The 27,465-nt window shown below is 39.9% G+C and overlaps 1 protein-coding gene across 3 annotated transcripts in view; it reads left to right on the forward strand.

Annotated features, from left to right (window-relative positions):
- Positions 1-25,534, forward strand: part of ankrd12 (ankyrin repeat domain 12) — a 35,438-nt gene extending 9,904 nt beyond the window's left edge. For 2 of the 3 annotated variants that reach the window (XM_053227728.1, XM_034314762.2), the window contains 12 exons: positions 12,931-13,044; positions 14,271-14,421; positions 15,199-15,270; positions 15,942-16,088; positions 16,358-16,561; positions 16,647-16,789; positions 17,069-17,216; positions 17,903-22,557; positions 22,658-22,756; positions 23,026-23,169; positions 23,611-23,706; positions 23,954-25,534. In XM_053227728.1, the coding sequence (XP_053083703.1) occupies positions 12,985-13,044; positions 14,271-14,421; positions 15,199-15,270; positions 15,942-16,088; positions 16,358-16,561; positions 16,647-16,789; positions 17,069-17,216; positions 17,903-22,557; positions 22,658-22,756; positions 23,026-23,169; positions 23,611-23,706; positions 23,954-24,139 (6,105 nt within the window). In that variant the 5' untranslated portion in view covers positions 12,931-12,984 and the 3' untranslated portion in view covers positions 24,140-25,534. The remainder of the gene's footprint in view (positions 1-12,930; positions 13,045-14,270; positions 14,422-15,198; positions 15,271-15,941; positions 16,089-16,357; positions 16,562-16,646; positions 16,790-17,068; positions 17,217-17,902; positions 22,558-22,657; positions 22,757-23,025; positions 23,170-23,610; positions 23,707-23,953) is intronic. The other variant, XM_034314763.2, reaches the window with a different exon arrangement.
- Positions 25,535-27,465: the final 1,931 nt, after the last annotated feature.

Here is a 27,465-nt window from a genome sequence, read left to right on the forward strand (position 1 = left end):
GTGTTGGAGGGGTTCATGGCATGCGTTCTCATCTTCTAGTCTTGGAAAGACAACCTGTCTGTATTGATTGCGCCCTCCAGGATTCAAGGCTCCGGAGTAGGAACTCTGTCTAGTGGACTTGAGGGTGAGGGAGGGGGACTTGCTTGTACCACCGGATGACCTCACTGATCCCTCACTCATCTAGGATCAACATGACTGACTTGTCCCCTGGCCAAGGGGTTTAACAAAGCCATGGGAGGATTTTGGCTTTAGAAAGAAGAGGTTCAAGCTCTGCTGCACCTGACAAATCACTAGCTATTACTGTTCTTCAGTACTGTTGTGTTACCATGGTTACCAGTCGTTGTTTTAACCTGTTAATTAGTAGTCCATATTAGGGTGTAAAGAAAAAAAAAAGTTTTGGAAAAAAAAAACATTTGCCTAACATTCTCCAATACGGTTGTATCAGTTAGACTAGATCTGGTTTGAATCGAAAAGGAAAACACTTAAAAACTGACGCTGCTGAAAATTGATGTGCAGTTACCACTTTGTACACGTGTGAGAGGGAGAGAGCAGGAGCGAGTGTCTTGAGTATTAAATCAAAACTTTGGAACTACTTTGGATTCAGCAAATCTCAACAGGAAGTCTCGATACAAGTACTGCTATGTGCAAAACCTACAACACACAAACTTTGCTACACACCTACGAAGGTGACACGGGGCAATGTTAACCAAAGGGAAGCTGCAGCTAAAGATGTGACCGGTAATGCTAGTGTTAGCTGTTTCTTGCAGAGCTCACTACCCCACACCTGTAGCCGGCAATAGCTGGAGCAGTCAGTAACCCTATTACTTCTTGAGACAAAATAAAGACAGTGAAGAAATGTTTTAAAGTTGTTGTTCCTAACAGCATCAGGACTAGGGCACATCAGTGCATGTTAAATTTAACTGAACTGAATCGTATTGGATCGGCTGAAACATTGATTAAATTAACTATATGATTTTTGTATTGTTTATTACATGTCAAGATGCATACCCTGCATATTCTGAGCTTGATGATGGAAATATATTTGCTCAGCTGTTATATTTTACCCAAAATCTCTATAATGAATAAGGAAACTTTGTTCTGCGTTAGCTGAGAACATAATACAGGCTATTTAACATGGGTGCACCATCGTATCAGGGATTTATTTACTTAATTGTTTGCATTTGGTGTAGGGCAGGAATACACTGCTCCAGTCATGATACGCTACAGCTGAGCAAAGTTTATTGTTTCCCTGCTTCAGTGCTCTAGAGTCCAGGCTTCCTGGCTTTAGCCTGTTTATAACACTTCAGGTGGTCTATCTTTAAATGCTTCATCATCCCTACATAATCACCAGCTTTTCTGTAGATGGTTAATTTGATGGATAGATAAAGAAACAGAAAACAGTCCTTCCATGATTTTCCATATGGTCAACTTCCGTTCTTTTTTTTTTTTTTTTTTTTTTTTTTTCTTTTTTTTTTTTTTTTAAACACAGTTTGAGTAACGCTTGGGGAACTGAGGCAAACCTTTTCATCATTGGGATCTAACCTTTTGTCAGGAACATCCTCAGTTATAGTTTGGCAAAAAAAATTATCAAATCCATGTCAAATTTAAAGCAGCTGTTTAAGTTATGAAAATAAAACACAGTGCACAGAGCTTTTCCATCTTCTCTATTAAAGCTTTTGGCAGAAAGACTTTTAACCCAAGTCTGACATGTGCTGTGGGTTAACATGTGACGTAGGTTAATACATTCAAGCCAAATCTGACAGCACTCGTGTTTTTTTTTTTTGTTTTTTTTTGTAGCCACAAATTGGTTTTATTATTTAGAGAATTCTGAAAGCATAGTGCATTTTGAAAGCAAGTGAATCGCTGTCTGTAAACTGACCCCTCTGGCACACTTGTTTCAAAGAGGATGTGAAAACGAAACTCTTCTGCATGCCTTAAAGTGAGTTGTGTGCAATAAACAGTGAAGTACATAAACCAAAGTACATGCTTGTACGCACGTGTGTGTGTGTGCGCGCGCGTGTGTGTTGGAGCATGCTGATTGCACAACACACTTGGCTGGTTGTTGTTGTTGTTGGTTGAAGTGTTTTTTTTTTTTGTTTTTTGTTTTTAAACGAGAATCTCTGCTTCTAACGGCTGCTGAATTGTTTGGCAATCATGTGATTCTCTCAAAGAGTGCATGGACTTCATGTTTTGTTTTTTAAGCAGTTGAATTTTCAAACCTAATTTTCACTCTGAAATGTATGACAGAAGTAGATGTACCTTGACAATGAACCATTCTGTGTAAATATAGGAAACAAAATTTATTCATATAGTTACACATCAACAGTGAAGTAAATTAGAAAGTACTACATTGACACTAAAATCTGAAGCCTGAGATAAAGTAAGACAAGTGCACTGTTATTACGTAAGAGCAGGCTAGGAATATTATATCTTCACACCTAGAATACACAAGTTGCAAGTTGAAATTCCCCGCCTACAACTGGCAAAAAAAAAGCTTGGGATAATCTTCTCAACTACTAGTTCCTTCCCTGTTCACGTAGTAATGTCAAATCAACATGGCCGTGTGCTGAACAGTGTAAAGTTCCCCTTCTCCACTTTCAGTTAGGTTGTAGCAGTATTGGCTACAGATCAGTTACTATACAGACACAGCATTTGGTTAAATCTATGACCTTGACCATACTAATCCCTGTTTTGAGAAAGTACTCATCAATATTAGAGCTATCACTTGCATTAGCCGGCTAGCTTGTTGCTAATGCTACTCGGTATTGTCCGCCGGGTAGCTTGTGACTAAGTTACTCGCTGTTGTCCACTGTTGTTGCTGTACTGCAATTTTCATCCAAAATGTTTCAAGAAAGTTTGCCATAATAGAACAGCACCAGTAGCCACTCAGGCCTGTAACTGTAAAAGTGCGGCTGTAGTAGCTTTTTATGAGCTTTACGTCTTTTGACAGAGCAAACGAAAGACATGCTTTCATGGAGGTGTCTGCGTTTTTTTTTTTTTTGTGTGTGTGTGTCCCAATTCCCACTTCGCACGTCGAACATCCTGAGGTGGGAAATGACATAATTACCACTTCCAAGGTACCAGGAACACAGCACTATTTTCGTACATTTAAAACCTATTTTCTTTGTTAATCAGTCACTACCTCAGCATTGCTTTAATAACCATTTTACACAAGTTATTGGGGCCTGTTGAATTTTATATAGTAAAAAGTAATGAGCTTGATAAACTAGGTGCCAATTATTTCGCTTTCATAAGGTGCACTTGTGTGTTTATAAAACACTCGTTCACACCTAGGTTCAATTTAACAGTTAGTCCACCTACTGGTATGTTTTTGGGAGGAAACTGGAGAACGTGGAGGAAACCCATGCCGGAGAACATGTGAAACTCCACATAACAGGCTTGTAAGACTGTGAGCTAACATTGACAGTAGTATTCCCTCATGGCATTGGAGGTGTGTAACCAGCATGTGTGAGCAGCTATGTCTTTGTGTACACGCCATGCCATTACAGCAGAAAATACCTGAAGCTGGTTTCAAGTTGGCTGTACTGCTAGTCACTAGCATTAGCATCTAGTCTGGGTTTCTTAAAATGATTTATCTATTAACAATGTGAGAAACGCTTGTAAAACTGTAGTCAGGACTGTAAATAAACCTAATGAGTTATTAGCTGTAATCAAGCTCGTTTAAAACTGAAGTCAATTAAATATGTGCTCTTTGTTGAACAGCAGCGGAGATATAGCGAAGTAGCCCTGATAAACAACACACTGTTTCACCTGTTAGGTCTCCCCCGTCATACGACAGCTACCAGCTAGGGAGGGTGAAGGCTGTCACTTGCTGTCACATGAAGCCAGACGACCTCAACTTTCTTTTTTTCACTGCTGCTCATGCTGCACCGGGGCAGCATAACACACTCGGAGGAAAACGCTATCTGCCCTCTTCTGCATCCGTGAGCTCACCAACGCCCATGTTTAGCTAGTGTCACTGTGATTGCTGGAGGAGAGACAGTATGCCATCCCTCCCTTCTTGAGAGCAGTGTTGCTCTCTTGGACTCCCAAATCAAGGAATTCGAACTCGTGATCTCGGGACAATAGGGTGAACGTGACGGACGTTTAAATCGTCCAACTTGATAGCCATCCCACTATATGGAATTTATTCTGAGACTATCGTCAATCGCCACAAGCCTAACACAAACAATAGAATAAGTTTACATGCATGAAGTATTGAGTAATCAATTTTATGTTTGAATTTATAATAGCCCAGAATGGTGCTAGTGTTTACTGTGCTTGTAGTTGTATTGCTCTTCTGCTAACACAGAATGAGGCGGATTTGAGTCGCTCTTTTATTATACACTCACTGGGGTGCATAATCTGGATTTTTGTCTCCCAAAAATGCATTATCATGGATCATATTAATTATTAAATAGTCAAAACCCCAACAAACCAAACTGTCTGACCCAACAACCTGAACGCTATATACAGTTTGTTCACCTCTGTATCAGCCCAGGTCAGCTCCTATCTCAGCTGTATTGCTTGCACGGACTATGGCTTTGTCCTGGCAGCTTCAGGACACGTAGGAGGTTAATTATGCTTGTGCTTCTCCGGCCAGACCTACACTCATCTATTGACCTTTGCACTAATGCCCGTCCACCCCCTTCTCTTCCTCTCCACACCACTCTTACTCATCCTTTTGGTTTTCCCCCCTATTATTCACTGGCTTAGTCTTTTGCTTATCAGCTCACCATTCTCTGTTACTCTCTCACTCCTGTTTTTAATGGTCAGTTGAGATAAGCCAGTGTGACCGTGTAGATGCTGCTGTCATTACACATGGTTAAAAGATATTCAGTAAGAAAGCAGTACTGCAAGCAAAATAAGCAAGAGCACAAACATCTACATAAAAAACCATGTGCAGGTGGAATGTGGTGCACATTTCCACATGTTGCGATGCAGTAACAATGTAGTGCGTTGTTTTGTGCTTGTGTGGGTATGTGTGGCTATTAACCTACTTTCTGAGCTGCAGAGCGCATGCTTCTTAAAGCAATGTATACTGCTTCCTATGAAGTTCAGATGTCCGTATGTGCAGACAGATATGAATATTGTGTCACGGATACAAAGCGATTTTAGGCAGCCAGAAAAAGAAACAAAAACACTGACAATAACAACCTATATCATGTTGTGTGGTCAAATGAATAGATGGCTTTAGTTTTAGTTCAAGAGAGCCTTACTCGTGTAGGTCAATTAAAAACAATATTCAAAGGAATAAATCGCACTATAAATATAAAACAAGCAAATGATCATTTAATTCAAAGGCAGTTATTAACGTGTGCCTGAGTAACATCACTGATTTTGAATAAATAAATAAACCTCTGGTATATTTTGTTTGCAACGTGTTGTAAATGAATACGTCATGAGTATGTGCCTTCTTTGAGTTTTGAGAATAATGACGACGGGATTACTCTAATCTTTTGTTACACGATATCTACATGATCTCCAGAAGGCTTTGGTTCTGACTACTTTTATGAAATGTGTTTCATGTGTGAATGATGTATGTGGAGTTATGAAACTGAGAATAAGCAGTGTGAAACTCGCACAGGTTCCATGCGTTCATTAGGTATGAATATCTACTGTAGTTTAATGATAAATGTTCACAAGGTCATGAGTGATTCATGTACACGATCACTGCAATGATGTGAGAATTTTTAAATGAATACTCCAAGTGCAGAAGCGAAAACAGATTGTTCTTACATGTCATCTGTTTGACACATGCTCTGTAACATGCTCTGTAGGTTAACAATACAGATACGTGGAGGGTCTGGTGTTAGCAGAATTTAAATTTGCTGGATAATGATGTGCAATAGGGCCTGATGTTGTTATGATATGATGTTATTGATATGCATACCATTACAATTTATTACAATTTCTTAGATGTTGAATATATTGTTATCTTTTTAAGCATTTTTAAATATTCTTATTTCAAATTGTTTGGATTATTTTTAAAATTTTGTATCTTTAAAACTAAAATGTAAAAAAAAAACTTTTTTTAAAAAATTTATTTATTTATTTATTTATTTATTTATTTTTACAGATACACAGGAACAGATACTCCACAATTCACATGGTCACGATCCTTAATTTGTTTGTTTTAAAGACAACCAAAAATCAAACCTGACCATTTTTTTTTTTTTTTTCTTTTGTTAAAACACCTTGTTAGCTCATGTCCTTGATCAGATTGAACAGGATTCATCTGTACTAATCACTTCAAAAGACATAATTTAGAGGTAGCATAATTTAGAGGTAGCAATTTTCTCCCACGTCTAATAACTATGTCCCTGTAGAATCGTAGGCAGGACACAAAAAAGGACAAAAAATAAAAACTGTTTTGTGTCATGTTTCACTTTCCCCCTCCTCTAGCTATCGTAGAGCAGAAAAGCAAAGAGGTTTGAGGGGCCGAGCGCAAACATAGTTTGGTCTTGGCGTTCGAGACACCACCTACGTTCTGTCAGTCATGACACTTTTTATTCAATGTTTTTTGGCCCTTTATCAGACATGCAGTTTTCATGCTTCTAAATAAGACTCTCTGATTGGCTGTAGTGTGGCACAGCAGAGCCAAATGGCTCATCGTTCTGTACATCACTTACAAAAATCCCAGATCTTTGTTCTGATCTATGTTCCAAACAGCAGTTCATGCAAAACGCCAGGCAGAAATACAGAGCATCTGTTTTGTTTTTAATAGAAATTTGTGCGCCAGGAATAAATGGTCTACACTGACAAACTGAAATTCGGTTGTTCAGATGATGTCTCTAGTCTCACAGGAAAAAACATAAGCCTCTCACTCTAACAACAGAGAACCGGTTTTGATTTTTATTTTTGAAAAGTGCAATTCACAAGCCAATCAATTACTGATGGATAAAACTATCCAAATATCCCCTTTTGCTCATGTTGCAGATGGAAAAATGCAGTCAAAATATCCTTTTCCTCATCGTCTTTAAATGTGTTGGCTGATTTTATCAGCCAAACTATCTGTTGCTCAGGCCGGAGCCTGTATTAACCCTACCCATGCTGAATTTGGCTTTGTGATGAAGCAGGACTGTAGCATTACCATAATATTTAGCTAGGAACATGTTTAAGAGGGAGCTTAAAAATGAAGCATTTTAATTTAAGAAATTGAAAGATGTTCAAGAGAAAACAAACTTTTTTTTTGGCCTGCACTGTTCATCTGGAAGTGAACTTAGCCGTTGTGGATTACTCAACAAATTAAACAAGTGAAATATTTTGGAGAGCTGAAAGCCAGTGTGTTGCAATTTTACTACTGAGTGTTGCAAGTGCTGGAATACGGCAGTGATTTTCCTGTCGAGCATATGTGATATCGTCGCTGTATTTCTTTTTCTAGTATAGTGCGATTAAGGCATGTTGGCGAAGAGGAGCAGATTTACGAAAGGGAGTGTGTGTTTTCTGGGGTTTTAATTTGAACGACTCTGCGTCTCTATCACTGATCGAGAGGTGTCTGTATACAGTGAAGTGGTATTTCCATCAGTCAGGTTTGCAAGCTAGCTAATAGACATCAGACACTGACTGCCTCACTGCACTGTCAAGCTTTCACCATGAAGTTTGACAAAATGTTACCCTTTCTTTTTCATATACATTACATGTGAAAGGAAATGCATGGTATTAGTGGTCTCACAGTTGTTTGATACAAGGCTCTCGATTCTCAAGTAGGCTATTCGTTGTAAAATCCTGATTATATTACACAAGGTACCTCTAAAAAGTAGCTTCCTCTTTATTTCCACTCGGGAGAGGCCACTGGGGTTTTTAAAAAAACAAAAAAAAAAAACAAAACACGCTTCTGCTACTGGTTTTCACAAGCTGATGGGCTTGCATACTAGCAGGATCTGGATCTGAGCAGACATTTATATAGTTGAAAACAAGAAGACACACACTTTCTCTCTCTCTCTCTCTCTCTCACTCTCTCTCTTTCTGTTGCTTTTTAAGCCCTATTCGGACCGGATTAGTTATTCAGGGGGACGTCTGTAGTAATTTTTTTATGTCTCCTCAGTGATAAAACCTCATTGCTGATGCATTCCAACAGCAGTAAAATGACCACAGGAGGAGTGAGTTTCTAGCAGGTTGTATTTTCTGCGAAACCCGGATGTTCGCGTCACATGGTCATATGATCACGCTTCATTCACAGCATGGCGTCCAAGCGGTCAAAGAGGCACTGGAGTAGAGAAACTCTTATTTCAGTTTCCAGCCAAGGTTCCAGCAGCAATTTGAACATACAACATCATTATTGTTTGAAAGTATACGAGAAGCATCCTTCATTTTGCAAATTGCGAAGTGTTTAATATCCGGGGAGGGTCACTGATACATGCGGTACGAGACTAAATAAGGCAAGTAACAACAGTCAGACTTCTTTTTTTTTCCCAACACAAGGTGACGTACGCATAGAAAATCACGGACATGTGTATCTAGATGGGACTACAATTATCAGACAACCAGGCGAACAACAGTAGGTAATGCAATCTGTAATTTTCTCAGACGGAAATTAAACCAAAGAGGAGCTCCTGTAAAATAGGAAATTACCCCAGGACCCATAGAAATGTAATCCTGCCTGGATAGTGCTTAAGACTGAGTTTTCCTGCTGATTCAGTCCAACTTAAAGAAATCAGAGTTTAGGAAGTTCATAGCTGCAGATGAGACTCTACTCAGGCTGTAGGATTCAAAAACACGTCCAATCTCCAGAGAGCTGTGTGACTTCAGACACCTGCAGGGTTGCCAGGGTTGCAGTTTTTAATGCCAAATTGGGATCTTTTTGAAACAAAGTAACAGATGGAAATTTTAAGCTGGTTAAGATGCAGAGACTTAGAAAAAGAAGAAAAATGTGTCCCCCTTTTCCAATTCCTGAACTTTTTGGACCAGCCTTTTTGTGAAGTTTTTGACTCGTAGTTGGAGTGGAAATTTTGCTGAGACCAGGCAACAGTGCACACCAATGAAAGCATAGCCAGAGAGCTAATGTTTAATTCTATTACATTCTGATACACAGCTTTTGTTTTCATATGCTGCTGAGAGTCATATTTAACTTTCAGTTATTAAACGTTTATAATGTTGAATGTTTTACTCAATTAAAAATAGAAACTTAAGGCAAATAATCAGGTTCATTTGCTCAAATGCTCATTTTTGCTTCAAATGCTCATTTTTGCTGTATGAAAAATGTATCTTATCAAGACACCACCATGAATTGAATTTTGTGTCATAGTATCTCAGCAATTCCTTAAAAAAAAAAAAAAAAAAAAAATTATTTAAAAAAAAAAGGCAAATTGTGAGTGTCTCAGTACTGATGGTTGACAAATTAAAGGAAAAACTTGAATACATAAGTTGAGAAAACTAATGGGCACAAATGCTTCCAGACAAATGTGTTACGTGATACGGTTGAGCGATTAACGCACTACCATGCTGTGTGGCAAAGTGAATTTGTGACAAAGTGGGTTCATTATTGGGGCTGATCTCAGAAGCCTCAGACACAAACACAGCCTAACTGGCTCTTTCTCAATAGGAACAGTGACTAATGTGACAACTGCATTTAGATCCATGGGGGAGACGTCAGTCAATGACCGTGATGCTCGTAAGAATGAAAGAAAAGCAGCCGTTCTCAGGCAATCGGACCTGGAGCAGTCACACACCACGTACGATGGAAAAAGCAAACAGGATGCATTAAAGCACTCGCTTGTAACAGATGGCTGAGCTGATTTGAGCCGAAATTCAATATCTTGCAAGCAATTTTACAGAATATTGTTAGTGCGATTTAGCCTAAATATTGTGAGAACAATAAATATTATTTAAACCCCTGATTGTCATCATAATGCTAGTAGAGATGCAGGTTGAGATGACCGTTAATGCTGGCTGGAAGTGGTGGGAAAGTAGGCTGAGCAGCCAGTGCTCCTGCCGGCCCAGTCCCAGAGGAGACCACAGTCACGCTGCACGGACTGGAACTGTTTGTGTTTCCATTCCAGTGCCAGACATGCGCACGTGTGTGTGTGTGTGTGTGTGTGTGCGCGCGCACGTACTTCTGGATGTGTGTGGACATGGTGTAGGTGTGTGTGTTTGAAGTTCTTGAGGATCCAGATCTGTCATTTACCTCCCAGAATGTAGTGAAATTACAGTGCATGTTAGTTGCCTTATTGTGTCTAAGCCTTCTGTGCTGATGCAAACGTCCAGTCCTGTCTGAAATACATAGATTTTGATATTTTCCTGAGTATGTTTGTCTTGTTTACATCAATCTCTGTGTGTCTCTAGAAGTTATTAACACATCATAGTCATTAGAAGAGGATGGCTGGGATGCAGCTGACTCAGTTTCTTTACCTATTATTTAACATTGTGGGTTACTCAGCCTTATTTTGTAATGAAATGACCACATCATGATGGGGGTAGACTTCCCCGTGCTACCTATTTTCTTGTCGCAATTGTCCAAAAACATGCAGTATTGCCGAAAATTAGTTTAATGCGCATAATATTGGCACTTCAGTTGAATTTCGACTCTGAGTTTAGATAAGTACTCGATATAATAATTTTATCCAATATCGCACTGATGTAACATCATGTACAGGAAATATAAAACAGTTCAGGGGCGATCGTGGTTATCTTGCTGTCTGCTGAGAGACCGTCGTTTCTGCCAGCTTAGTGAGCTCAGGCTTTCGAGAGTGTAAAGGGATTTTGATCTCGTATGACGTAGAGACATATTGTATGCATGTGAAGGCTTTTTCTCTTCAAACAGGAAATCCTCTGAGCTGAATTTGTCCCACACTGCCGTTTTGGCTGCTGAGTAGTGTAGTTGCTTATTTCCCCCACCTCCTCTCCGCTCTCCACTATGAGAGAATGACTCAGCACTTCTACTCCTTTTGCGTAGTTTGGTATAGAAATATGGAGAGCAGTTTTTTCCCCTGTGCTGTGAGTGTTAGCAATGTGTCGTCGGCTGAAATCTCACTATACCACCTAATCCGCATTTGTGTGCGTAGACCAGGTGATACTACGTGACATGAGTACGGCTGTCAACTAATCGACAAAATCGATAAAATTTGGTGGGGGGAGAAGAAAAAAAAAAAAAAGCTGGCAACGAATTTCAGTATTGATTAGTTGGACTATATTGTGAAGCATGTTATGGCATTTGAATGGAAATGGTGGCGCACATTATTGGTGTCATGACAGTTTGTGTTTTCATGTGAGTAATATTTTGATTTATAACCACTCTTTTGTGGGAATGTGAAAAATCGTGAAAATGCAATATCCATGGTTTGAATCATGCTTATTAACCGCTGTGTATTGTTTTGAGTTTTTCTAGTTGTATTGCACATTTATGGTCATGTTTATCCATCTTTCCTGCCTTATCAGAAAACATTATCTCATTAAAAAAAAAAAACCCGACAATAGCTGGTGACAGCTTGATGGGTTGTAATGACTGAACCTGGTCTCGAATGATTAGTCTACGAGGCGAGCATGTTCTCATTTGCATGTGCATTATGCAGTGTTGGGCAGCAAGGAGTGAAGCTATTACAATCAATTAGCTTGTAAGTAACGGAACTATTTTTTAAAATATTTTTATAGCATACACGTGTAATATATATGCTTTCTTTTCACATCTAAGTCAATGCCAAGAAGAGTTGATTCACTGATTCCAGGCATTGAAAACCAGGAGTCAACCGCAAAGCTTTGGAGTCAGTTTTATATGCTGAAAATGATTCGTCTCATATGCATACACGGCACACAAAATAAATCGGGGTGTATTAGTTAGGAAGGTAGGTTGCGGATATTTATTTTGAATTTGTCTTGTTTTGTCTAGTTGCAAAAAAGTGTGCAGAACCAATGAAAAATGAAAAATACTGTCACCCTGCATTAGTTTATGTCCCATTTGTTTGACATCAGCACTAATGTAATATATTATATTATAATACATACATAATACAATATAATATATAATACATAATACTCTCACTTTTTGACACATTATATGATAAATGGCAGTAATTTTGCATCGTTGATAGTGAACTGTTATATGTAGCAGCTAACGCTGTTCAGCTAAAAGTATGAAAAGCTAATTCTCTGCATTAATACAGACTATGGAAAATAAGTGAGTGCTTGAATCTCCCTGTGTGTGGTGTCTTTATGTAGCTGTAGTGTGTATCCTCTCCTGATAATGTCTCATGTGATGAAGCATCATGTTTGTGCCCTCAACAAAAATGGCCAACATTTCAGTTATGAGCTGTGATGTTATTTGAGTTATTTGAGTCTGAGGCTGGAGTCTTTATTTTCACTCGATGAACTGTTTAAATGTGCATCAGTTCGCTGGATTCGGTAAAGGAGTAGCGTGTGGCACAACATCAAGGTGCTTTACGCCACTGAGAAATACATGAACCAACTAGAGCATGTTGCATTTGAACAAGCATCACCTGAAATGTTTTGTTTGGGCAAGTCATTAGGAAGTAGATTTTTCTTTCACTGGTTATTGGACAGGTCAAGTCAAGTAAAGTGACCCAAAAAAATAAATTGCTAGAAGTCAGTTATGTGAGTCTGATCAGACCGATTTGTCTGCTAGGTGACTGTAAATATCTGTGGTTGAGCTATGAAGCACCACTAATAAGATCTTATATTTGCACACAATGTCTAGAACATTGAGCCGTGACCCTGATTTTCATAGTATCAGAATAGCAGCACTTGTGTAAGATAAGATTCCTTGCTTAATGGTATTAGTCATTACATCTTATGCTAGCTTATTCAATTCTGCTTTTTTAATGCTTCATTCAAATTACTACAAACGCATAATTCACGGGTCAGTGCGTTACATTAAACAAGCCTTTAACAGTGTGTCTGAACAGAAAGCATGTCTTATACCGGATCTAATGCAGACCAAAAGTGTGCTGATTCTGATCCGAGGCTTTAATTTCGCAGGCCCATGATGAACCCCGTGAGCCGTAGCTGCCACAGCTAGTCAGAAGCTGCACCATGGCCAAGCCGGGGACCGACAGAGATGGAGCCATGGTGGAAAAGACGACCGGGAAGAAGGTGACAGAACCACTACTAATAACTTTTTTCTCTTATTACATGTAGTTCATTTGTGAAGTCAGTTTCCCACAGCAATATAAATGTTCGTTGATAGGTCAGGAATTAGGTGGGGTGTGCCTTAACGTATACTTCTTATTGCTTCTCATCGGTTGTTTTTCCTCTGAAGGTCATGCCAGTGCGTTTTGGTTAGACAAATGATAGAATACTGAATTTGTTAACAATGAGTTAATAGTATGCCTTTATATGACAGTGCTGTTGATTGCTCAATTCTGATTGGTCAGAAGGTGTTGATTAATTTTCTTGTTCAACAGTACTGACAATAGTTCCTGCTGCAAGGGTTATATGAATGCACTCTTTCTAATACATTATTATTATTATTTTTTAATCAATTTCTGAAAGGAGACATTTATTTGGCATTTTTGGAAGGAGTCTCCAGTGTCAGTGCTTTGGAACAGTATGAGCTGTTCCTTTAAGTTTTCCAACATGGGAATAACGGTTTGTAGTTACTCTGTAACATGACAAGCTGCATTTGTCCTATTAACTTCAAGCGAGAAAAAAGATCTGTTGGTGTAAGAGGAATAAAACACTATTATTTAAGGTCAATAACAATGTCTGATGTTGCCCACACTTCAGCTATTTCATTGATGATCAAAGTTTCTTTAAAATGTATTAAAGCTATTAAAGGGAAAACACATGCATGTCTACTGGTCTGTTTGTGCTCTAGAAATAAATACACTTTTTCTTATTTTATTTTTTATAGTAACTGGTGCATATCTTTCTCAGGCCGTACTGTTGTAAATCCCACAGTTCAGTCTGTTCCAAAAAAAAAGAATGATGAAAATGAAACTTTATCGCAGTAAGATAAGCACTCGTCCCTTTCATGTCATTTTATGCAGATCGATGTAAACTTGATTTTAGTCGGACCAGGTTTCAGTTGTTTGGTGCTCTCCGGAGTGCGTGTGAAGCTCTCACATCTGTCAGTGCTTAGATGTAAGACTGAGAAATGTTTAAGATGAGTATTTCAGTTTAATGACTTGCTTTAGTTATTGAGTATATATTTGTGTTTTACACTGATTGTGCCCAGATTTCATATTCAGATTTGATTTGACATAAATACTGTACAATTAATAGAGGTGGTCTTCCACATTGCTATGAAGAATTCAATATCTAATCACTGTCGTTTTTTTTTTTTTTTCTTCTTCTTCTTCTTTTTTTTTTCTCTGCAGAGTAAAGATAAAATCTCCCCATTTACCAAAACTCCGAAGCTGGATCGGAGTGAGATTATGGGGAAGGAGGGGAAGCCGAAGTCTTCCATGAAACGCAAGCTCTCCTTCAGTGTCAGCCCTCCCCGTAACGAGGAGCGGGACTCAGACACAGGTCAGTTTCATTCTGGTAGAAAATTCCAGTAGCGTTCATGCGCCTCTACGCTGCCTCTTGTGGTTAGCTCTGAAAATGGTTAAACATACGCACTGTACTGCTGCGCTTTTTTTTTTTTTTTTTTTTTTTTCCTCCCCTGGAGTTATATAACAGTTGAGCCAATGTCTTCAAATATGGAAGACAGGGAAATGTTATTCATATGTGTGACTGGGAGAGCAACTAGAAATAGCTGTTTTGACTGAGAACTGTATTTTTTGTAATAATGTGGGGTTGTAGTCTTTCTACTTCTTATGGTTTGTACTGAAAGGGGAAGGAAAGAAAAAAAAATTGTGCCCATTTATTTATTTCAGCTCATTATGTCGAAGGTTGTGGATGTGGCTGTGGGCAGTGGGGTTTACTTTATTCTATCAAGGAAATTTTAATGGATGTTTTGAGACATTTTTCAATTTATCTCTATAAGAATGTATGCTTGTTACCCTAATAGGAACTGAATCCCTTTTGCTATATGTAGGGAAAGAGGAGACAGAATAACCCTTGGGAAAGGGGTAGATTTTGCCCATTTTGTCACACTGAGGTGGTTTTTTGGCTTTCAGTGGCGGAGCCCTTTTATGCCATATCGAAGCGCATTGTATTTTCTGCTTATCATCTGAGCAAGAGGGGGAGCGAGTGAGTGTAACGCAATGCTCTCCTCTCCCGTTCCCCCTCCTCCCCCTTTCCACCTCTCCTCCTCCTCCTCCTCCTCCCCCTCCTCCCCGCTTCTCTGCTTCTGCACTGTAGATGACTCTGACCCCGGCCAGTCGAGCGATATGTGGGGAGAGAGATTACTTCCTCCCTGCAGGATATACGCAGGTAACTGCCTCAGCTAAATCCTCCGCTCTGCTGTGCTGCTCAAAGGCAGCAAAATGATCGGTGGAGAAACTCGAGCCATTTTACAGACTGCTTAACTCAGCAAGCATGGGCACCATATTGATGTGTGTCAGCCTTAAATAAATCCCAGCACACCCTCTGCCTGACATATTGTATATGACTTTTGCCATATAATAATTCGGGTTTAATGATATAAAATACTGTCTGAGAACAGCTGTCATAGAAAACACTAACTCCTACCGCATGAACTTTCTGTAATCTAGCTCTTTCCATAACTGGGTGGGGGACACAGTGATTGCATTATCTTCTCTTGTTGCTGAATATAGAGAATAATTTTTTTCTTGATTTTTTTTTCTTCTTTTTTTACCACTTAACAACGACAGTAGTTGGCCGTCTCCAGGCAACACGTCTGCTATATCCACTTTACACGCATGCCTTTAAAATTGTGCACACAAAATTGAGGTGAACAATTTCACTGAATAATGCATGTATCTAGACAAGCTTACAACAATATTCTTACCCGATTTGTTCTGTTATTTGCCCTGCTACATACTAGAAACCTTTTCAAAAACAACATGAAGCTTTTAAGCTATCAAATGGAATTCATGATTCCTGGAATTCAAATTGCTCTTGGTGATCATCTCTTCATGCAGATAAAGATGGTCCGGATAAAAAGAGGGTAAAAAAGGAGTCCGGGGGTAAGAAGTCCACCCCTGTGAATATTTTGTTCGGTTACCCACTGTCTGAACGCAAGCAGATGGCCTTGCTGATGCAGATGACAGCAAGAGACAACAGTCCAGGTAATTGCAGCTGCCTGACACTGTATTTTTGGTATGTGTAGTTGTCAATTTTCTGTTGAAACTTATAACTGGGGATCTTCCAGTCATACAAGATGTGCAAAACATATCCTTTTTCAGATTGCAATAAATCTCTGACATGATGTCTTCATATTCTACTCTTACTTCCTTTTATTCTAAGCAAGACTGAGCACATAGAAAAAGTTTGAACAATTTTTTTCCCCGGAAGATATTTCAATATATAATTTGTAGTATACTTTTGTTCAATATAGACACCACGCCGAGCCACCCCTCCCAAGCTCCAGCAGTGCAGAAAAAGACGCCAAATAGCTCCACTTCGCGTCAGAAAGACAAGGTGAACAAGAGGAACGAGCGCGGAGAAACACCGCTGCACATGGCTGCCATCAGAGGGGATGTCAAACAAGTCAAGGAGCTGATTGGACTAGGGGCGGATGTAAACGTGAAAGATTTTGCAGGTAATATTGTCTTTAAACATGGTCATTTTTAATGCAAGAATACATTATTTACTTTTCTAATGGTTGTTCGACTCTGTTTTTGTAGGTTGGACACCTCTGCATGAAGCTTGCAACCTTGGTTACTATGATGTAGCAAAGGTTCTTATTGGTGCAGGAGCTGAGGTGAACACACAAGGATTGGACGATGATACCCCTCTTCATGATGCATCCAGCAGTGGACACAAAGATGTATGTTTCTTTGCAACGCTCTTATAATTCCAGTGTTTGAGTACCTCTGCAGTGGCATGAGAAATAGAGAACTGTATCAGATTCTGATTTGTGAAGTAAAACATAAAGCATTTATATCGCTGATAACTTTGTGAATTGTGGAGTTTGTTAAATTCTTTGGATAAGATGTTTGTAAAATACATAACTACTCCAAGCAGCCATTCTGACTGATAACCAGGTTATTTAATTCTCGCCAGTTTTTTTTTTTTCCTGCAGGCTTATGTACCTACTCTTTTGCAGATTGTGAAGTTACTCTTGCAGCATGGAGGAAATGCCTTCCAGGCAAACAAGAGAGGCGAGCGGCCGGTGGACGTTGCTGATTCTCAGGAGGTTGAGCAGCTACTGAAGGGGGAGATCCCATTGTCTGACCCAGATGACAGCTCTTCAGGTACAGGGACATTAACTTCTCTGTGTCTACACTGCATGGCCAAAAGTTTGACACCTGACCATTACACCCATATGTGATTCTTCCCCAAACTGTTGCCACAAAGTTGGAAGCACACAATTGTATAGGATGTCTTTGCATGCTGTAGAATAAACATTTCCCTCCACTGGGACAAGGGGGCCTAAACATGTGCCAGCATGACAGTGTCCCTGTGCAAAAAGCAAGGTCCATGAAGACATGGTTTGCTAAGGTTGGAAAAATTTGAGTGGCCCGCGCAGAGCCCTGACCTCAACCCAGTTGAACAGCTTTGAGATGAATTGGAACGGTGATGGCACCCCTAGCCACCTCGCCCAACATCGGTGCCTGACCTCATTGAAGCTCCTGTAGATGAATGGGCACAAATTCCCACAGCCAGGCTTCAAAATCTAGTGGAAAGTCTTCCCAGAGGAGTGGAGGTTATTATAAAAGGCAGAGGGGGACTAAATCTGAAATGGGATGCTCACAAAGCACATATGGGTGTGATGGTCAGGTGTCCACAAACCTTTGGCTGTATAGTGTATCTAGCTCAGTTTTGGTTCATTGTCTGTGGGTTTTGCATGCTTACACATAATGTCTTTTTTTTCCTTCACTTTTTTCATCTTAGAAGTTGAATACTTGATAATTGCTTATGTTTGCACTGTATGTTACAGACTCTGAGGACCCTCCATCAGTAAACCCCTCCAGTGTAGATGAGAATATGGAGTACTCAGACACTGAGAAGGACTCTGATGGCAAATCGACCACAGCAAAGGCCACATCTTCAGTGTCTGGTGTGGATGAGTACGAGTTCAAAGATGAGGAAGAGGAGGAAGACCTGAGCAAGGCCCTAAACGACAGACACATTCTGAGACGAGAAGCACGTCAGAAAGAGAAGGAGGAAAAAGAGCAAAACCATTGCACACCCAAGCAGTCCAACAAGAGCGATCAGACAATGTCATCCTGCAAAATAAAAAAGCCAAAGTCATCCCGAGTCCTCTACTGCAGTTCAGAGAGTTCAGACGATGAAATGGAGGCTCCATCAGAACGAAAGTGTTCACCAACCAGGTCACTCTGCAATGATACTCACAAAACAGAGAGCAGGACAAAAAGAGAAAGCTTAACCCTAACACCAGCAGAAAAAGGCAAGGCAAACAAGAAGAAGAACAAGAGCCAAAGCAAAAACAAGGAAAATCAAGAGGTTCAAGAGGATGGAAAAGAAAACAGCAAGTCTCTTCTGTTTTCTACAGCGACAGTGTCTGACAGCTCTGATAAAAGTGTTCGGGAGGAAGACTCTTTCAAAATGTCCTTCAGCCCAAAGGACGATTCGTCAGTGCACCTCTTTCACTTGTCGGCTGTGAAATCCCCAAAGCTCAGTTACAGCCAAACTGACAAGCAGATGACTCCGTTAAAACAGGAAAATGCTAAGACTTTTGTCTCCATTGGAGATGGATCCTGCCCTATAGATGGTGTCAAGTTCAACCACTACACAGATTCTGACTACACAGAAGGTTCCAGCAGTAAGAGCTGTAAGCACAAGGACAAAAGCAAACATCACTATAAAGAACACAGCTTGGATGGAGATGACAGAAGCTCCAGTCCTTTTAAAGATGCCAGTTTAAGCAATAGTATGGATGGTTCTGAAGGAGCCTTCAGGAAGGCTGACAAAGATGGAAAGGTTGTCAAGAAGCATAAGCTAAAACACAAGGAAAAGGACAAGTACAGGAAAGACTATGAGTCTGAGAGAAATCGGCATCGCCAGAAAGAACTACGGAAAGATGGACATAGGAACATGGAGTTTGACCGAGAATTTTGGAAAGAGAACTTCTTCAAAAGTGATGAGAATGAAGAACTTAAAGGGAAATGTGAGACACCAGGCAGTTGTTCTCCTCAGAAGTCCCTTGACTCATCACCTATTAAAGAAGAAAAAGCAACATTAAAAGACAAACATTTGGTCTGCAACAGCACTAAGGAGAGAAAACAAAAAGATGAGCGTGAGAAAGACAAACTCATAAAAAAAGAGAAGAAAGAGGTGGCATATAAAGATGAAAAAGGAGGAAAGGATGGGAAAGGGGCTGAAAATGATGACCGGTCAGAAAGTCTTAACTTGTTACGAAAGCCTGAAGACACTCTTCCAAGTCCTTGTGTAAAAGAGGAGGTAGAAGACAAGCCTCTTACTGGAAACTTGGTTGATCACAGTCAGCTGGAGACTACAGAGAAGAGTTCTCGAGAGAAAAATGATAAACGGCTACTCACAAAGGACAGAGATTCTGAAAAATGTGAGAAAAAACAGGCAGAAAAAGAAAAGAAGTCCAAATTGGAACATTTGTTAGATAAATCTGACCCTCACAACTCTACAGATCGGTGGAAAGAGAGGGACAGGTTAACAACCACATCTAATTTGTCTGGTGAGAAGAGTCACAAGGAAAGTGAAAAACTTAAACCGGTGCCTGTTACAAAAAAGCATGAAGAAAACAAAAAGAGCAAGGACAAGCTTGACAGAAGAAGTGAGAAAGAACGGCAAGAGAAAGAGCATTCCAGTGATCACCGGGACAAGGATAAAATGAGTTCAGAAAAGAAAGGAAAGGCTCCTGAGAAGAACAGTGATCATAGCAAAATTGATCGAATTAAAGAAAAGGAAAGAGAAAAAGACAAAGAGTCTGACAAGAAGAAAAAAGAAAAATCAAAAGAAGCCACTCTCTCTTCCTCAAGTTCTAATCTCAAATTTCTTTTGGAAGAGAAAAAGGGGTACACATCCGAGAGCAATAAAACGGTAACCTCAAAATTAAAAGAAGAGGTTATGAAAACCCCTGAGAAAGACCGAGACAGACGGGAGAGGGATCGAGATTTGGAAAGGCATCGGGACCGGGACCGAGAACGGCACAAGGATAAAGAGAGATCACAGCAGAATAGGGATAGCAAACTCAGTAAAGCAAGGCCTGTTGAGTCCGAGTCAGACAGGTCCAAATCCAAAGCCTCACCTGCACAAAAGGAAACCCGTCCCAAAGAGAAAAGATTGGTTAATGATGACCTCATGCAGACCAGCTTTGAACGAATGCTTAGCCTGAAGGATCAGGAGATTGAGCAGTGGCACAAGAAACACTTGGAAAAGATCAAGCAAAAAGAAAGGGAACGGCTGAAACAACGACCAGGAGCTGACTCTGGGAAGCAGAAAAACAAAGATAAAGCAAAAATTTCCACTTCCAATGAACCATGTGCAAACAAAGAACTCTTGCGCTCCAAGAGCTCAGAAATCCCAGAGCCTTCCAGTCGTGAGAAGATCTTAAAGGATGCAACCAGTGGAAGGACGCTTTCGCTAGATGCAAAGAGTCTCTCATGTTTTGGAAAGGCTGGTCCTGTAATGGAAAACAGCCTTAGTCGATCTCCAAGACCTGACAGTGAACGATCTGGTATCATGTCAAGATCAGTGTCCATGATCTCAGTAGCCAGTTCAGAGGATTCCTGCCAGGCTAGCATGCTAACACCCAGGCCCACTGAGTATGACTCGGACCTCAATTTGGAAGCATCCGACTCCCAGCCACCTTTCCTCCAGTCTTCCCTCACAGTTCAGTCCTCCAGATCACCAGTTGTCAACGATAAAGATACAAACAGTCTTCCTGACATAGCTCCTGGCAATCGAACACCACTGTCAAGCAGACTTGCATCCCCTTACTTAAGAGCTGTCCTGGATGAGGATGCTAAAGCTGGTCCATGCGAACCAGACAGACTGTCTGAAGAATGTCAAAAAGTTGGTGATGTAGCATATTCCAATGAGGAGCCTAGTAAAATACACCAGACTGAAGCCAGTGGAGCAGTCACACAGGAAAGTCTTAGTATTCACAACCCACTGTCAGTGTATCTCCCTTGCGCTGTACCTGAAGTTGAACATTCTGTTGGTGTTGAGGATGCGAGTGGCAGTTCAAACAACCAGTTTGCATGTGTATCTAACGCTCGAGATACTTCAATAAAGGATCTCACAGGTCAGCAAACTAGCCTTTCACAAGCCAGCAGTTTGTTGCCAACTACAGTAGAGGTCAGCAAGCTAAACACTGATACTTTACCAGAGCGAAGTGGACAAAATCAGCTTGACAGCTCTGACATAGAAATGACAGATGGCTCAAACAAAAATTCCTCATTAGCACCTGTGTCCCAGGTTGCATCAGCTGCATCCTCACAGCCAGAACAAAGCTTCACCAGCAAAACACCTACGCAGTCACTTAACCCGAAGTTGGATTCTGTCTCAGAACCCAATATTGACCACCCAGCAAGGACAGACGTTGATTTGAGACTAGAGCAAAGGGCGAGAAGTCTATCAATGGGTCCTGAAAACAGAATGGAGGACAGATGTATGGAAAATGTTTCTAGTGGGAGCAGAATGGATTGGACAACTAGCCAAGCTCCATCCATTACCTCTTGTAGGATCAGTTCTGAGGAGTCTTCTAAAACACTGCCATGTACAGCTAGTGTGGTCAGAGATTATCAGCAGGTTACAGACAGGATTTCAGAAGATGACTGTAAGTCAGTTCTCTCCAATGAGAATGCAGGTGCAGCTGATTCACAGCTGGAGAAAAATGAACATAGTTTGCCTGTCCCTTCAATTTCAAATGTCCCTCACAGTGCTAGTCCTGAACAGACATCTGAAGAGCCAATGGAAGTATCAAGGGAAGAGCCAGACAATAGCCAGGTTGTTGGTGAGACACAAGTAGAGAAAGTGGTGGCTACAGAGGATGCGGCTCAAACCCAGCCTCACACAGATGCTAAAGCAGATGTTGATGTGGAGATGCCAGACCAGCTTGCTGTTGAAGAGAAACCGGAAAAACCAGGTACTCCAGCAGAAGGAGATCAGAATCTGGGCTGCACTGGGGTTCAACTTGATTCTCAATCAGAACTAACCAGTGGAGCAACTTCTGGAAGCTCTTCTCCATTGTCAGTGGCAGACAGAGACAGTGATCCAACTGGAGCGAGGACAAAAGTGAAACCTCTGGATGATGAGGGCGACATCCAGGTCACTCATCCAAGAAAACGAAAGATGCACAGAGTTTCTCCTTCAACCCAAGTCAGCCTTTCAGCCCAGCAGATTAAGGAAAAGACCCAGCAGTCTTTGGCAGCAATCGTGGACTCCCTAAAGCTTGAGGAAATTCAGCCCTACCAGACAGAAAGGGCCAATCCTTATTATGAGTTTCTGCACATCCGCAAAAAGATTGAGGAGAAGAGGAAGGTGCTATGTAGTGTCATTCCTCAAGCACCCCAATACTATGATGAGTATGTTACATTCAATGGGTCCTACTTGCTTGATGGGAATCCTCTGAGCAAGCTCTGTATTCCAACAGTGAGTCGCTTATTATTTTATTTTTGTATTGTAAATATTTTTCAATGTCAGCCAAATTTGATTGATTGATTGATTAAATTAATTTATTTATTTTTATTAGATAACACCACCACCCTCACTACCTGAACCACTAAAAGAGATGTTCAAACAGCAGGAGGTTGTGCGCATGAAACTACGCTTGCAGCACAGCATTGAAAGGGTAAATGGCTATATCTAAATACAATCCTCATCAGTGCAGTAGATATAACTAACTTGGTTAAGTTCTAGTGTTCCAGCACTTCAGTTTATTGTAGTTCTTGTGAGAACTAATTAGTAAATCCTCTAAAAATTGAATAATGTTGGAGGAGGTAGCATCCTGGTATTTTGTGTTACATGCTCCATTTAATGACTCTTCAGAAATTCCTTCACATTGGGACAAGCCTTTACCAGCTTTTTCGCACCTGAATGTTTTTTTTTTCCTGTTCACAGGAGAAGTTGATTGTATCCAATGAGCAAGAAGTCCTGCGTGTCCATTATCGTGCTGCAAGGACGTTAGCCAATCAGACACTACCCTTCAGTGCTTGCACGGTCTTGTTGGACGCTGAAGTATACAACATGCCCCAGGATGTACAGGTAAGTCACTGCCAGTCTGCCTGTGTCAGACTATTGTTTTAGAGGTGGTCCTGCAGTATCTTTGTGTCCTTATGGTGTGACTGTTGTGTGTTGATATGTCATGTACACATGGCCTACTCTGGAAATACAAATTTTAACTTCAGTTAGACAAAATAACTTGAAACGTGACCTGACCAGAAAAATTATCCCACCTTAGTAGCTGAAATGCCTCATAGTGCTATTTCAGACCTTCATAGCACTGTATTGAAAATGCATTCAAGTCATTTACTTTTGCCAATGTTGTACAATCTCAGGAATTGTATATTGACCCAGGTTTGTGGATTAAAAGATTCCCAGAAAGCACTGGTATTGCCAACTGTTCGAAAAGAAAACAACATTAATAAGTGAACATTTTTGTTTCATACTCATGATTGTGTTTTGTATTGTTTGCTTGCATGGCAGGGAGATGACGGGAAAACCTCAGTGAGAGATCGGTTTAACGCAAGACAGTTCATGTCTTGGCTTCAGGATGTGGATGACAAATTTGACAAGTTAAAGGTAAACTTTTTTTTCGTGGTGGTTGATGGCTGAGTTTTAGAGAAAGGTTATTTAATACAGGGATCAAGACTAACTATTCCTAATTCTTATTACTTATGTTTGCATATTTTTTTAAAATAAATGTTATTTCAAATTACATATCTAGGTTCATAGTTGACATTATAAAAGCAATATGTAATGTTGAATTTGGTGTGCAAGGCTTTTATGTCATAATGGTTTGCGTTACTCTGGCTTTTGTCTGTCACAGACGTGTCTCCTGATGAGGCAGCAGCATGAGGCAGCAGCTCTTAATGCCGTACAGCGATTGGAGTGGCAGCTGAAGCTACAGGAGCTGGACCCTGCCACTTACAAATCAACCAGCATCTTCGAAATCCCAGAGTTTCACATCCCCCTTGTGGAGGTCAACGATGACTTTGACCTCACCCCGATATAACAGCAGTGATCCAGTGCTCGGATCAAAAAGAACTTACAAGGCTCATCTCTCCAGTGCTCGAGAGGAGTAGAGAAACACAAAGCACTTGTTTTTGGGCAAGCTGCAGTATGTGTGTGTGTGTGTGTGTGTCGTGCAGTCTTGCACAGTATGATCAGACACTCCAGAGAAAAAAAAAATTTAATAATAAGAGTGACACAGAATTGAATAACAGTCCTCCATCACTGCAGATTAGAAAGTCTGCAGTATTTTTTTTTTATTTTTTTTTTTTTAAGTCATTCTCGATAGGAGTGTCTGCCAAAAGACAAACGCACATGCTACGTTTCTGTACCGGGTCCAAGGCTTAGCATTGCGTCCCTGAAGGTCCAATTACTTTTCTCTGTATCAGCTCTTGTTTCAATACACTTACCTGCTCCAGATGCACTTCTGTCATAAGAATCCAGTGCAAAACATAGATTCTTAAGGCTGCTGGCTTTAGGTCCAAAGTGAAATGCACTTAAACTCCCTGTTTCAGAACAGTAGAACTGCAGGCAGGCAGAGCTGCATGGAGGAGATCCAGCCAGCAGAGGGCGATGCCTACCCTCAATGATCAGAGTGAGAACATGAGAGAGGTGAGAGAGGGAAAAGTTAAAAGAAGCAAACACTTTACCTCTCCTCTGACAGAACAGAGAGGTCTCGTTCCAACTCGTTTCAAAAGTGAGTGTTCATGATGTATAGATTGTGCTCTTCATTCTTTTTTAACTTATTTTATACATACTGATTGTGCATTTGTAAATAGCCATGTAATTATTATTTTTAACTTGTAAAAAGAGAAAATAACAGAAAGGAAGTTAATAGATATTTTGATTGTAAACTTTTTGTCAAATGTTTAATGGACCAAAGTTGGTTTTATATTGAGCGTCCTCTCTGTTGTTGATGTTGGCTTAACTCTTTAAGCATGTGTTTTTTGAATTATGTTTGTTTTGTTTGTTTCTTCTTCTTCTACTACATGTTTCCTCCTAGATTCATCACAGCAGGTGTTTTTTGACTTGTGATTTCTATGCTGTGCATGCGTTGCAGGTTTGTAATTCTTTTTCTGAAAGCTGTGCTGTGGTGAGGTTTATGTAAGTGGTCCTGCTTTTTCCCGCCTTTGTCGTCTCTTAGTAACACTCACTTCCTCTGTGTTGCCCGTTGTGTCTTGCGCACATTAAGAGAAAACAGGATTGATGTGTCTTCTCGTTAGAAAATGGAAACTTACTTTTACAGTTTTAATGTGAGATCACAACAAAACGAAACCTATTTTTTACAACACGCCTTTTGAACGATGGTTCTAAAAATATGTCTATTTTAATATTTACTTGTTACAGGATAATGTACATAATTGTAATATATACCTGAATAAATTTTATTGGTTGTGAACTCTTAATGTTGTGTCTTTCTTTTTATAAAGACTCCATACCATAGAACATCTCTATCAGCTGTTACACAGGATCACAATTTATGCATTATTTTAAGTTGGAAAGCACATCGATAACAGGGTTATTATTTAATTGTTTTAAAATTATGTAAGTTTTTTACTCTTGGCTGAGGTGTGCTGTTACAGGAAAATGATCTACGATGGGGTGGTGTGATGGAGCCCGAGGCGAATTGAGCATTCAAAAGCACGTTTTTGAGTAAATAATGCCAGCAAATGTGTGCTCCTGTGTCTCTATGACCGACTTGGCATTGTATTGCTCAAATTATTGTGTCATATTCTTTTCAGGATATTCTACAAAAGCATTAGTTGATGGGAATGCACATTCTCCTACCATTTTTGAAAACCAGTGGAATGGAAACATGTAGTAATGAGTAATAAGTGGGTGGTGTATGTGGGTTTGGCTATAGCTAAAAGGCATGTTTCTATTCACGTTCCACACGTTTCTAGAAAGTTACTTCATTGCCCTTCATTCTGTTTACATAAAAAAGGCTCTGCCAGTTAAATTTATAATTTATGTCAGTCATTTTGGCAGAAGTTCCTCAAGCATGTGTTCCATCCAGAACATATCCATAAACCATGTACTAATGCTGTGTCACTCTGGGTACTTTTTGTGCGAGTGGTGTGTTCACACTGGGAAGTTTAGTGAGATGTATTGTACTTCTGAGACCTGGATGATGTATTAAAGTCACCAAAAAATAAAGTGTGGGCTGCTGGACACTTTTTTTCCTTTCAGTTGTGGTTTTACAGTCTGTTGTTCAGTGACGTGAAATATTGTGCTGCTTATCTGTCATTTCTGTTTAACACAAAATGTTAGTGTTCAGTTTTTACTTAAGTAATACTCAAGTACACACTGTATACTATTTAGCCAGTGGCTGATTTCATGATTGTGGTGCATTTAACCCTTGTAACTCTTAATGTTTTTTTTTTAATCATTTTTCAGCATTGAATCTGGGCACATGGTGGTGCAGGGGGTAACATTTGCCACCTCACCGCTCCAGGGTCCCGAGTTCAATCCTGAGCTTGGTTTACTGTCTGAGCAGAGTTTCGCATGTTCTCTTTGTGTTTGCGTGGGTTTCCTCTGGGTTCTCTGGTTTCCTCCCACTGTCCAAAAACATACAGGTATTAATGAATATGTATGCGTGTGCATGGTGCCCTGCGCTGGACTGGCATCCCATCGAGGATGAGTTCTCCCACTTCATGCACAGTGTTCCCGGGATAGGCTCTGGACCCACCTCAACCCTGATCATGATGGAGCGTTTACTGAAGATGAATGAATAAATGAACAAATGAAGATCGAATTTAAGAAAGCAAGCATTTAATCATTCAAAAATAATCCATCTCAGGTTTCAATCTCATTTTTATCATGTTGATTTGCAGAAAATGGCTGGATTTTGCTCTTAAATGAGTAACAGGGTTGAAAGTAACATAGTTAAGTTTTGTTTAATTTTTTTTTGAAATACAGAATATCATTTTCTTCTTCCCATGATCTTCAGGAAATTCGGATGATACAACATCTTGTATGTAACTTGTGGAATATTGCTAATTATAAATGGGGTGAATGTGTTCAGGTAACGAGGTTAAATAAATATAAAAATAATGTAAATATAAAATTGTATATATTTATATTATATAATGTTATTTTTTAATTATTATTATAATTATTTAATGAATATATTTCAACAGTGGGTTGGGACAGGCAAAAAGCCGGAAAGAAAACATGAAAAACTGCACTTCAGCTAACGGCGCTCAACTATCTTTAAAATGTCTTTTACCTTATGCATACATATTTGTAAACGTAATCTAGGTAGTAAGTAAATCTTTATTTATATAGCACATTTCTAAACCTTGCTGTCTATATATATATATATATATA

This window comes from Pangasianodon hypophthalmus, chromosome 21, assembly GCF_027358585.1.
Source record: "Pangasianodon hypophthalmus isolate fPanHyp1 chromosome 21, fPanHyp1.pri, whole genome shotgun sequence".
In the NCBI taxonomy this organism is placed as follows: Eukaryota; Metazoa; Chordata; class Actinopteri; order Siluriformes; family Pangasiidae; genus Pangasianodon; species Pangasianodon hypophthalmus.